Source organism: Nipponia nippon, unplaced genomic scaffold, assembly GCF_047370975.1.
Source record: "Nipponia nippon isolate SJK-2023a ecotype South Korea unplaced genomic scaffold, ASM4737097v1 scaffold_8, whole genome shotgun sequence".
Lineage (NCBI taxonomy): Eukaryota > Metazoa > Chordata > Aves > Pelecaniformes > Threskiornithidae > Nipponia > Nipponia nippon.
The window spans coordinates 21041258-21054830 of NW_028262402.1; the positions used below are offsets into that span (position 1 = coordinate 21041258).

At 41.9% G+C, this 13573-nt stretch overlaps 1 protein-coding gene across 7 annotated transcripts in view; it reads right to left on the reverse strand.

Annotated features, from left to right (window-relative positions):
* Positions 1–417: 417 nt before the first annotated feature.
* The window catches only part of PIGG (phosphatidylinositol glycan anchor biosynthesis class G (EMM blood group)), a 95722-nt gene continuing 82566 nt past the window's right edge, over positions 418–13573 (reverse strand). For 2 of the 7 annotated variants that reach the window (XM_087742127.1, XM_087742132.1), the window contains exon 13: positions 418–852. In XM_087742127.1, coding sequence (XP_087598253.1) covers positions 627–852 — 226 coding nt within the window. In that variant the 3' untranslated portion in view covers positions 418–626. Of the gene's footprint in view, positions 853–1112; positions 1287–13573 lie in introns of those variants that run through there. The other 5 variants (XR_015701038.1, XR_015701039.1, XM_087742128.1 and 2 more) reach the window with 5 other exon arrangements.

A 13573-nucleotide genomic window follows, 5' to 3' on the forward strand; every position in this document is an offset into this window, starting at 1 on the left:
CTTATCCAGTGCCTGAAGTCCAGATTGAAATCCATTACAGATAATGATTGCACTCATCTTACAAAGAAAATACTGCCTTTAAATAGAAATGCTGCCTATGCAAAACAAACAAAAAAATCTCTTACCTGGGATATTTGCACAATAATTCAATAATTTAATAATAATTTCAATACACATGCTAGAAACAAAACAAACAACCCCCCCAAGGCTAATGAATATAAGATCTTGTGAACAGCACCGAGAAATCCTACATATTTTTAGGATTCTGTAGTCTAAGAAGGTAAAAAGATTCTTTCAGTGCCCATGAGGCAGTGGTCCGTATTTATATTAAGATGTACATTTTTAAATTCAAATCATGTAATATTGCCATTGTGTTATTTGGAGAGTGCTACAATGACAGCTATAGACCAAAAGCCATACATGAAAAAACAGTTTATTTCAATTCAACATTTTTAAAGCAAACTCAGTTTTAAAACAGGACAGGCCCTTCAAATCCTGATCTTGACTAAAATAAACAAGTTTACTCTTCAAATTCCGCACAACAATTTAAAGCTGTTATTTTCCTTCTTCCATTCCAGTGACACACTGGACACTGCAATGCAGAACTGTGTACCACACACTTATTTTCAATCTTGCACTTTATGAGAGCGGTTCTGATCCATGGCTGTGAAGAACAGGCAGATAGTGGCCGTGATGAACACATGCACTCCCTCATAAAGTAGTTTTGGTGAGAAGACACTCCATATGAACAAGTGGTAACGCAGACCTGTTACCAAAACAATGTAGATGGCAACTGGAATTGAACGCATTAGAGCGTAGCAGAAACAGCCGTGACCCACTGCCGCTGAATTCCTGGTAACAAAAACAGAGTTCATTCTCAGGCAAACTTGGTAAAGATATCCGAGTTCGTCCGCTCTTTAGCATTATTTCACAACACAAACAATACTCACAGATCTCCACTTTGTGTTAGAAAACTGATTATTGATCAGCAATTGAGCAACGATGTAACTAATAAAGCTTGTCCTTATCACCTCTATATATCCTATAATGTGTAAGTATGTTAAGTGGAAACATAGCAACTGTCACCACAATAAAGGTACCCAGTAGTTCACCTCAAATTTAGAAGGTGCTGTGCTTTAATATACTTTGTCCTAATTGTTAAAGTCTCCATTAAGCAGTTTCAAGATAGCTTCATCTCTTGTTGGCCTTCCAGTGCCTTTCCACAGAATCTGGATGGTAAGAGGCAGAGAAGAAAGACTTCAGTACTCTTCACAAAGCTGCCCAACCTGTACAATGGATAATCAGATGGACTCTGCTCCCCTTGTGAAGGGCATCAAACTTGCCAGAGTACACTGCTGCCCATAGCCAGTGACATTGTACAAGCAACATAAAATTTGTGCTATTAGAAATATTTGCAAAGCTAGCTAACATAATGTTTTCCAGAGAATACCATATTCTTAGGCTTACATGAGCAACCCACTGCCTTCCTGTCACAGCAGCTTAGCTCAGCTGGGCCCACAGTATTGCAAGAAATGTCTGCCACATATGAAACCTACATGGTCCAAATCTGCCACATTGAGGTATTCTGGTGGGTGACAGGAGTCAAATGAAAACGGAAGTGAAAGGGTTTTCTACACTTTGACTGCTCTTCCTCCCTTGAGGTGCCAACTTGCAGCAATGATGTTGGGTTGGCACATGTCCATTTTCCCCAAACTACATCTGCAGAGACTAATTCACACCAAATTCAGATGCTTACCTGTTCAGACAAAAGGAAGGAATAAAGCTATTTCACTGGAATAATAAGCAGAACATTTTCCTCTCCCCATCAAAATATTTTACATCATCAGTTCCCAAAAGAACACATTGACAAAAGCAGAAATGATTTACACTGAAATCCTGAGCTGAGAATCTGTTCTACTCCTCACGGTTTTTAATTCTGATCTTATTCCAAGTAATAAAAATTTAAGATGACTAGCACTTCTTTGAGATGTAAATTAGTCACTTATGACTAAGTAAGCTACAAAATGCAGTATTTTACATAAACCATTAAACTTATTATTCTTTAAATCAAAATAATTAGGATACAGTCCTGTTTTCCAGCGAAGTCAAGAGCAAAATTCCCAAGGCTTTCAGTGGAAGAAAGAACAGATCATGAAAGCAGAGTTGAAAAATAAGCTAAGAACAGCAGGTGTGAATGACTGCAAAACATACATTCAGTTCACAGAAAACTACTTCCCTCGCTGCTTAGCCAAGGAAACTGTGACTTGGGAGTGAACTAGGCTGCTCCATGCTTCTGCATAACTATCTTAGTCTTCAGTGAGCTTGTGTAAATAACCAGCTTTATGTTCAATAACTGATTTTGTTGACAAGGATTAAACAAACTGCAGTTCACTCAGTCTTAGCTGTTTTCATGCTGATACGAGTAAAAACAGTATTTGTAGTGGTTAGATGATACAACTGAATAAACAGAGGAAATGGTTTTTGAGTCAGATAGGCAAACAGCCAATTTTTAAACCATTTTCTAGAGTAAAAATATGCATTTGATAGACCAGCTAGATGAAGGCTATCAGTGGCTGTGATTATCACATTTATTAACCTCAATGATGGGATTGCAAGGGAATCCTAGAAGAGAGAAGTGAGAGTGTCCATGAACTTATATATCCAGGTCTTCCAAGAGCCCTGCATTTTAAATTTAAATTTCCATTCATATCTTTTTCCCTAGTGTGTGCTCACCTAACAACACATTTAGTACCCTATTGTGAGAAAGCTCCTAATTGTAAATCAATGGTGTTAAAAATTTTAAAAGTGGCTGCTTTTTTAATTATGAAGAAACTGGCTGGAAGATTATTTTGAATTGAATCTGTGTATGTTCACTTCTTTGGCTCAAAAATTAGGTAGACATACTGTTTTAGATACTCACATTTTATACTGGAATGAGAGCACACAATAATCTTTACTAGCAACATTTAAATTCTGCATTTTCACATTATGATTACTAGCAAATAATCCCCAAGTCAATAAGTAAATGGTCCAATTATTTCTGTATTCCGGTATAGTAAAAATAATAAACTGCTTTCTGCTTATATAATAATTTTACTTCCAAAAGGTCTCAGCACTTGCTTCATCTCTCAACAAAACATAGACACCTACCTGCAGAGGGAAATCTTGGACAGTTTCACAGTATAACGCAGCAGTGCAATTTAGAGAAGGCAACAGAAGCACACAGTATCCACAAAGTTAAACTGTTAGTGGGGTTCAATAGCAGGATAATTTGGTTTATTTTGGAGCTGGTATAAGAGTATACACACGTGTCGTTGTGGAAATAGCACTGGAATAACTGAGCACAAGCAGTTAGACCTATTCAGCTACTCTGATGCTACGGCAACAACTTAGTTCTTCGAGCACAGCACCATTCATTCTTCTTGTTTCTGCCAGGCACCCATTTGCTGAATAACTAAGAATAATGACTTTCTATGCTCCTTCTGCTCATTCTACACACACAGAGTGACCACAGGGTTCAGGGTTTCGCCAAGCCACAAGGAACACAGTGGCCAGGGATCAGGCTACTGCTGATAACATGACCAAGACAATCCAGGTAGTTCAGCTGGTTGCCTAGTTATTCCAAAAGAAGTCACCAGGAGAGCACAAAATGCTGGCTGTGGCATGCCATTCATGTATCCTACCATTTATGAGCTGGATCAGCCAGTAATGAACAACCTTGCAACCTCTCAGTGCTGTTTCAGTGAAAACAACAGATTACAGGACACATCTAAAGCACCAACCTGTAACTGCTCCATACTGAACTGTCTCTGCAACCATTAATGCCTTTTCTTATTTAAAGGAGAAGAGCATAGAGGGATGTAAACTGTATGCACTACCTCCATGTTCTGGCAGAATCAGCCCAATATTAAGGCCTCTGCATAACGCAGGAGTAAAAAAAAAATAAGTACCCAGCCTCTAATACTGAGCTTATTTAGCAAGTTAGCTTCTGGGGACTTCAATGAGAAATCCAAATGTATTAAAGATGACAAAGCACATCCAAACTTCACGTGAGATTGATGCTGAAGATAGCTAGATCCAGAAAAAACAATGCCTTTGGAGACTTTTGATGCAAAGAACACTACAGATTCACATCACGGAACACGCCATATTTAGACTGAAAACATTAAGTATAGTCTAGAGTACATATCGGCTTTCAACAAAACTCCTCTCTTTTAACTCAATATTTAATACATAGAAAAATATGGCCAAGAAATTGTGCTATTAATAGGTTTTCCGCTTCTTTGGATCTCCTAAATCCTAATTGCCAATGTTTTGTCAACAAATCTTTCACCTCTCAATCCATCTCTAAGGTGTTATTAAAACGGGTAATACAAGGTTTGTAAAATGAAAAAATTATGCCAAAAACATGAAAGAAAAACAACTCTTTTCTTGTGAAAGCATGTCTCCCAGTTATATAAAATAGCTGGAAGATGGTGGCACAAGTTTTGTAGTTTAAAATGCAAGCAATAAACCTCCACAGACAGCCCTACAAATGCTTCCACATGGAATTTTAAAATACACTACTTTACGTTATTCCAACCCTTGTTCTAACCCACCAAATTTAATAAATATTTTAGAAATATGCAAGCATTTGAGTGACAAATACCCCAGGACTGTATTTTTTCTGGGACTGGGGGAGGGGGGTCACATCTGGAGGGTTTCAGTATGAAATGTGCTGAATCCTTTCAATGAAAGTTATCCTCCAGCATTTCTGCCATTCCAGCTCCTCTTTTCTAGCTGAATATCACTGCCTAGATTACCTCTTATTGGAGATACTGAATTTGCATATTTGAAGGCAATATTTACTGTATTAACATTTTTTACTGTATTAACATTTTTTACTGTATTAACATTTTTTACTGTATCAGTGGCACTTTTCTTTCTAGGCTTTCTGCAGTTTCAGTTTGCAAGATCTCCCTGTTTAGCGCTCTCTGAAAAATAGTTGGCACTTTGTTAATCTGTCCTGTATATATTAATAAAGGGTCACAGTCAGAAACAAACCCTGTAGCACTCCAAGTGTCTGTCTGCAACATCTTAGAGTATTTGCAATCTATAAGAAATTTCTCTGATCTAAGAAAATATCAATTAGTTTAGCAGCAAGAACAAATTTGCTATGTCTCTCCCCCATGCCCTGCTCTCACCTAGTGTAATTCTTACAGTGCTATTTTAGATTATAGCATACAATCCTGCATTGTAATGGGAAAACACTTTATATTTTAGCAGATCCAAGGGAACCTAGGGTCCTTTGGAAATTTACATGATCAACTTTGGTATAGGCTATCAATCAGAACGGCATTAACTCTGTAAAGTCACAATTTTTGACACCAAACTGTATCAATGGACAGATGTCAAAAAGGGCAATTGCCAGCAAGCTAAAAGGGTTGTCAAGTATATTCTACAACCACAGAAATGAAGGAACTTGGGAATGACCATTTATTTTCCTGTGCATCCTCTTTCCCAGTAAGAAAGGCAGAGAAGCTACAACTACCTGAGCAAGGTCAAGTGTCCAGGGCAGTAAGTTACAGTGGACTGTAGTATGTGTAGACTGTAGTATAGGGTTCAGCAGGTTCTCATAAAGACTTAGCTGTAAAAGGCTACTAAGACCTGAAACTTCAATTCTCTTCATTTCAGCATCAAGAGCAGGAAAAATAGGATCATATCAATGGTTCTGCCTGTTTGCCCTGCTGACATAATCAGCTGTGCTGGGAGCTTCCTGTCAGAAAGAGAAGTCATCTCAGTCACCCAGCAGAGGTAACTCTGCATCCACTCCTAGTTAACCTGCTTAGAACAGAGCTCTATCTAAAACACAGGGCATATATCAATTAAATTTCAGGTTCCTTTTTTCCTTTTTCCCTTTTTCAGTCAGGCTTGGACCCTGAAAATAGTTCCAGAGGAACTCCCTAAATTGGATACCTAACAAAGATTTATTTTAGATTGCAAGTAGGAATCAAATTATGCTTGCATGGGGCCAGAAGGTCTGAACAGCCACTCTGAATAGCTACTATGATCATTTAACTGCTAGGGCAAGAAATCAATTGTACCTTTAGTAAAGCCTTCTAAAAGTCTTGGCAACCTAACTGGAAAGATGTCCACAGATCCAATTCATCCCCTGCCTGAGGTCGTTTCCCCAAATACTGATCCTATCACAATCAACTTACAAAGGACTGGAAACTCTCTGCTTTTCAGCTTCACTTGATCAGTCCTCACCTTCCCTTATAGAAAAGAGAAAACACTTCACAAGCTCACACATCTGTGTCTATTTCGGAATTGCAGGCAAAGAGATAGCTAAACTGCACTCTAGGCAACATGGCCATGTAATCTCTAGACTTCTTCACCACAAAGAAGCTACTGCTTTTCAGTAGGTACCATTGATTCAGGAAACCAGCTTTCTCCATGTAAGCTATGATGGCTATTGATGAGTTCCAGTCATTCTTCAAAGACAGGATTTGCAGGAAATCCCCAGTGCTCTGCTTGACACCTTTTTCCTTGCTACTTCTGTGGTGGGCCATACTGGTATATATGCAGTGACTGTTCCTGCCTGTTATCACTGCCTCAAGCTCTCCCATAAAGCTCTGTTCAGGTTAATCCTTAGCATGTATTACTCTGCCCAGCTCCAAGAAAACCAAAAAAGTTAAATCCGTCTATTCCTGTTGACACTGGCCCAGACTTTAAAGCAATAAGATATAACCAAATCATTAAAATTTCTAACAAGCAAAACATGAATCATAATTATTTCAAAGCCCAGCATTAGTCAATTTTCTGCAAGTGTTCTTCCAAAATCCACTTAGCACTTCTGAAGACTTCAGGTAGAAAAAAGCTTGAAGCATTTTACATAGCATCATACGTACAGGGAATAACAAGGGAACTTATAGCTTGACTTTCTGTTAAGGTGCATCTACAAGCTTTCCTGCCCACCTTTGTAAGCAAACAGCTCTTCTTTATCGTCTTAGCTAAAGGTGTAAAGAAAAATTGCATCTGACGATTGTTCTGGACAGGCAGGCTCTGAAGAGACTTAAAATAGACTGTTACCATGTTATTTAATTAAATTCAAACTTAGCAGTTTAGAATATACCAGTCTAACAGGACATGTGAACAGCATCACAAGGCATTTCTAGAGAGGTGAGGCACAAAGTATTTAAGTAACGGGTAGGAAATTTTTTAAGTATGGGTAGGAAACTGGCCAATGAGACTGCACTCAGAGGTTGGTGATCAATGGTTTTTACTGAGGCTGGCAGCCTATCACAAGTACGGTTTCCCAGGTCCTGATACTGGGCCCCAACCTGTTGAACATCTTCATAAATGAACTGGATGATAGGACTGCAAGCACTCACACCAAGTTTGCTGATGATACTAAACTGGGTGGTGAAGTGGACACGTCAGAAGGAAAAGCCATCTTACAGAGAGACCTGGACAGGCTGGAATAGTGGGCTAGCAATAATTGTATGAAGTTTAACAAAGATAAGTGCCAAGTCCTGCACCTGGGACAGAATAACCAAAGGGCCTACTACAGGCTAAGATCTGTGTGGCTGGGGAATAGCCTTCCTGAAGGGGACCTGGAGGTGCTGGTAGACAACAAGCTGAACATGAATTAGCAGAGCGCTGCTGCAGCAACAAAGATAAATCAGCTCCTGGGCTGCATCCACAGGGGCATTACTATCTCTATAGAAATGTGATCATCCCACTCTACTCGGTGCTTGTCAGGCCACACCTGGAGTACTGTGTTCAGTTCTGGTCTGGAGAGGGTCCAAAGGAGGGCCGGAGATGATCAGAGGACTGGAGAGCCCACCCTACAAGGTAAGACTGGAGGAGTTAGGTTTTTTCTCCCTGGAGAAGAGAAGGCTCAGGGAGACCTCATCACAGTATTCCAGTACTTACAGGGTGGCTATGAAGAGGAAGGAGGTGCTCTCTTCACCAGGTACCACATGGAGAAGATAAAAGGCAACAGATACAAGTTGCACCGGGAGAGGTTTCATCTCAGGATAAGACAGATATTTTTTACAGTGAGAAGAATCAACCACTGGAACAATCTCTCCAGGGGTGTGGTACAGTCCCCATCACTGGATGTTTTCAAGATGTGACTGGACAGGATGCTAGATGATCTCATAGAGGCTCCCCTTCCCATGGAAGATTGGACCAGATGATCTTTCAACCTGGCCTGTTCTATGGTTTTGTGAAGCAATGCTCACTCTTCTGCACTGAGGGCAGAGTCAGTTCTTTCTTGTATTTTTCCATTATAGTAACTATTTTTAAACTTGTGACTTAACTAAAGTAATAGGTCTCTCCTCAGATTACTCCTGCCACCCCAGTAACATACACATTTGAGAAGAACTTGTGCACTTCAAGAAAAGGTGTGAGAAAAGAAGATAGAAAAATCCTGGATAAACGCAGAAGGACAGTATCCCATGTACAGTCCTATCCATAGCTACCAGAACCAAGAAGTCAGCTTATGTTGGCCACAGAACAGAGGACAGAAAACTAATGGTGAAAAAGAAAAAAACCTGCAAGTAAGAACTGTAAGACAAGGCCATTAACAGCAAAAAGTACAGGTTACATCTAGAAACATTTCTACAATAAAGAAGTATGTAAGCAAAAGTCTACAAATACGGTTCTCTCTTTCCAGAAGTGCCCCTCTGAACGGCCCTGTTCCGCCTTGAGCAGTAATATAACTGAGAACCTAGCATCATCATGCAGCCCTTACTAATTGTAGAGAAGAAATAAAGTTGGTACTATGCTTCAATCTGAAGATTTCTGTTTCAGAATTAACAGGGAGGAATATCCAAAGCACTGAAGAGCAAGGGGAGAGAATTCCTTCAGTGCACTGCGTATACTTCATGCAGTGTATCAGAACATTGCCCCCAGCTTTCTTCACAGCTTTTTCTGGTGCAATGTGCAGCGGATTCATCTTCACAGACTCATTATTTCTTATCGTGCAATGAGATGACTTCTGGGATTATGCAAAGACACTCTTACTGAGCCCAAGTATCATACATTTTACTTAGGCAAGTTTATAGGAGTGTTGGACTTACAAATAATTTGCATGAAGTTGAGTCATTAAAACCAACAATACTCAACATTAGCATAAAGACTGTAAAGCCCCACATGCTTTGTCTTGCAAGCAAAATGGATTACAGCAGGATCTGTAAACCCATATCCTAGGATCTCTGCAAAGGGTGAGACAATGCTAAAACCATGAAGCACGAAAGGAACAGTAAACAAAAATGGTTTCACCTTGTCAAGAAATTAAGCGCAAGACCAAACTGATTATTGAGGAAGATACCTTGGTATACTAGGTGCAGACCTCTTCCTTACTGGACTCTAGCTGAGGATAATGAAGAAAAATCAGCACAGGGTTTTTCATGCCATAGCTTTGGTCATACTGTAATGCTAATCTTGGCTCTGACACAGAAAATGTAATGCAAACAGACAGGACACAACTTTCAGAAGATTGCAGATATTATTTTGCAGTTTGCATATGTTCAGTGGCCAAGGAACCAAAAAAGACAGCTCTGAGGAAAATGCTGACATCACCTGTTGGACACAGAGAGGGAGAGAGAGAAAAGGAGACAGAAAGAATGAGGGCGACAGCGAGGGAAAGGGAGAGATTGAGAGAAAAAAGGGGAGAGAAGAGCAGAGACAGCTGAGAGTGCAGAAGGGGGAAGGCAAGGGAGAGAGAGGAAGCAGGAGAAGTGAGAGGGAGAAAATAAGCAAAAGTAAGAGTGTGAGTGAGGAGACAGGGTGTGGAATTGAATCTGGCAAGGGTTGTCAAATGCAACAAGAAGGGTTTCTATACAAGTACATGAGTGCAAAAAGAATGACTAGGGAAAATGTGTTTCTGCTGCTAAAGGCAGCAGGGGACCTGGTGACACAAAACATGGAAAATGCTGAGGTACTGAATACCTTCTTCACCTCAGTCTTTGCTAATAAGACTGTTCTTTGGAAATCTAAGCACTCACAGGCCCAGAGAAAGTAGACAGCAAGGCAGACTCACCCCTTATGGAAGAGGATCAGGTTAGAGACTACTTAAGCAAACTGGACATTCATGGGCCCTGATGGGATGCACTCACAAATACTGAAGGAGCTGCCTGATGTCATTGCAAGGGCACACTCAATCTTTGAATGATCATGGGAATTGAGAAATGTGCCTGAGGACTGGAGGAAAGACCTGTCACTCCTATCTTAAAGGAAGATCCACAGAACAACAGGCCAGTCAGCCTCACCTCAATCCCTGGGAAGGTGATGGAACAAGTATTCCTGTAAACCATTTCCAGGCTCATGAAGGACAAGAAGGTGATCAGGAGTAGTCAGCATGGATTCATCAAGGGGAAGTCATGCTTGACCAACCTGATAAACTTCTACAATGAAACTGCTGGCTTAGTAGATGAGGGGAGAGCAGTGGATATAGCTTATCTAGACTTCAGTAAGGCTTTTGACACTGTCTCCCATAAGATCCTCATAGAGAAGCTAATAAGTGTGGGCTGGAAAAGCAGACAGTGAGAGGGACAGAAAACTGGCTTAACAGCCAAGCCCAGAGGGTGGTGAGCAGTGACGCAAAGTCTAGTTGGAGGCCAGTGACTAGTGCTGTAAGGCTCAACACAGGGACCAATACTGTTCAACATTTTTGTTAATGACCTGGATGATGGGGCAGAGTGTGCCCTCAGCAAGTTTGCTGATGATACAAAACCAGCAGGAGAGGCTGATACACCAGAAGGCTGTGGTACCATTCAGAGAGACCTCAAGAGGCTGGAGAAACAGGCCAACAGGAACCTCAAGAAGTTCAACAAAGGGAAGCGCAAAGTCCTGCACCTGGGGAGGAACAACCCCAGGCACCAGTACATGCTGGGGGCCACCCAGCTGGAAAGCAGCTTTTCAGAAAAGGACCTTGGGTCCTGGTGGACACTAAGGTGTCATGAGCCAATGTGCCCTTGCGGCTGAGGACAATGGTACCTTGGGCTGCATTAGGAGGAGTGTTGCCAGCAGGTTGAGGGAGGGGATCCTTGCCCTCTCCTCAGCACTGGTGAGGCCACACCTGCAGTGCTGGGTCCTGTTCTGGGTTCCCCACTACAAGAGAGAGATGGAGCTACTGGAAAGAGTCCAGTGAAGGGTTGTTAGGATGATGAAGGGACTGGAACATCTCTCCATCTCTCCTAGGCTGAGAGAGCTGGGATTGTTTAGCCTAGAGAAGAGAAGGCTCAGGGAGGATCTTATCAAAGTATATAAATACCTGAAGGGAAGCTGCAAAGAGGATGGAGCCAGGCTCATGGTGCCCAGTGACAGGACAAGAGGCAATGGACACAAACACAGAAGTTCCCTCTGAATGTCAGGAAACACCTTTTTACTGAAAGATGACTGAGCACTGGCACAGGTTGCCCAGACAGTTTGTGGAGTCTCCACCCTTGGAGATATTCAAAGCCATCTGAACAAGGTCCTCAGCAAGAGGCTCCAGGTGTCCCAGCTACAGCAGGGGGCTTGGACCAGATAACCTCCAGAGGTTCCTTCCAACCTCAACCATTCTGTGATTCTGTGAAGAGCGTATGAGAATGAAAGGAAAGGAGCAAGAGGAAAAGAGGGGAACAGGGCACAGAGGCAGAAGGAAAGAAAGTAATAGAGAAAGAGGCAGAAGGAAAGAACAAGAGGGAAAGGGAGTGAGTGTCAAAAGAAGCAATCAAGATTGAAAGACAGGAATAGGAAAAGGTAGCTAGAAGGGGAAAGAGTGAGCAAGGATGGAAGAAAGGCACAGGAAAGAGCAAACGAGGGGAAAAGTTATCAGGACAGGGAGAAAAAGAGAAAAAAAGGGAAAGACAGACAGAAGGAAAGAGTGCAAGGGTGGAGGAATGACAACAATTGACAGGGAAAGAGATAATAAGAGAAAGAGGCCAAGCAAGTGGGAAGGCAAAAATGGATGTGAAAGAAAATCAGCAGGAAAGACGGTGAGAAAGTGAGACAGCAAGAGGGACAGAGACAGAAGGAAAGAGAGCCCAAGGGAAAGAGAGTGATGAGTAAACAAAGGGAGCAAGAGGGAATGACAAGCAGACAGGAAAGACTGCAAGTCAGAGCAATTAGGAGGGAAGGTGAGACAAAGACAGAGTGAGGGAAGGACACTGGGCAAGAAGTGAGCTGAGACAGAGGGAAAAAATAAAAAACAACATGTGAAAGCAAAAGAGATCAAGCAACAGGAAAGTAGAGGCAGAGAGGGACACTGAGAGGGTGTAAGACAGCATAACAGAGTGACACAGGAGAAAGAAGGGAAGAGTGAAAGAGAGCAAGTAAGTGGGTATAGAAGAGAGCAAGAGGCAGACAAGCAGAAGGAAAGAGAGCACCTGAGAGGGAAAGATAAACTGATCCAAGAGGGAGGCAGAGGGAAGCTAAGTGAGTGGGAAAGAGAGAGGGATGCAAAGGCAGAAGGAAAGAGACAAAGAGAACAGGAGGAAAAGGGAGTGAGTTGGAAAGATTGTGAGAGGGAAAGAGAGGAAGATGGAAAGGGAGTGAGAGCAAAGAAAAGCAAGAGGCAAAGACAGCAAACAATAGGGAGACGGAAAACAAAGGAAAGAGAGGGGAAAGCAAGCAAAAGAGGGAGAGAAAGATGGGAAAGTAAGCAAGAGGGCAAGAGCAAAAGGGAGTGAGTGAGAGGCAGGGACAGAGAGCCAGCAAGAGAGGTGGAGTGTGAGGGAAGACTAGAGGGGAAGTGAGAGGGAAAAGAGGGAGCGAGAGAAAGGAGAGAGGGGGGAAGCATATTGTGGGAGGGTATTAGGAAAGAGTAAATGAGAGGGAAAGAGTGAGGATGAGAGTGAGGGAAAGCAATGAGAAGAGGGAAAGCACACAAGAGAGGGTAAGCACCTGCAAGGCAGAGAGCATGCTTAAGAGAGAAAGCACACATAAGGGATAAAGACTGTGTGTAAGATGAAGCAAGTGGGAAAAAGAGAGAGAAAACTTAAGGGATCAAGAAAAAGGAAAGAGCAAGGGAAAGTGCATGTACAGGACAGGGAAACCATGTATGACAGAAGGATAGCATGTGACAGAGAGGTTAAGCATTCATGTGAAAAAGAGGAAAGGGTACATAAGAGAGAGGGCAAGAACATGCAAGAGAGGGGAAGAGCACATGCAAGAAACTGCATGAGAAGGAAAGTACAAGAAAGGGAAAGCATGTGAGAAACGGGGGGAACGTGCATGACAATACACACATGAAAGAGATGGAAAGCTCGAGAGATCAAAGAAGAGGGAAAAGGCAAAAGAAAGGAAGCAGGAGAGCAAGATAAAAAGAGTGAAAGACTGAGAGGGAAAGAATGAGCAAGAGTTGCAAGAATAACAAAACACATACAAGTGAGAAAATGTGCATGAGTGTGGAAAACCATGCACAGGAACAAGGGGAGGTGCATGCAAGAGAGAGAAGAGACACACAGAGAGAAGGAAAGCCCATGAGAGCAAGAGGGAAAGCATGCAAGAGAAAAGGCACAAACAAGAAGAGGAGAGCATGTGTATAAGGGGAAGCATGTAAGAGGGGGAAAGCATAACAGAGATGGAAAGCGTGTGAGAC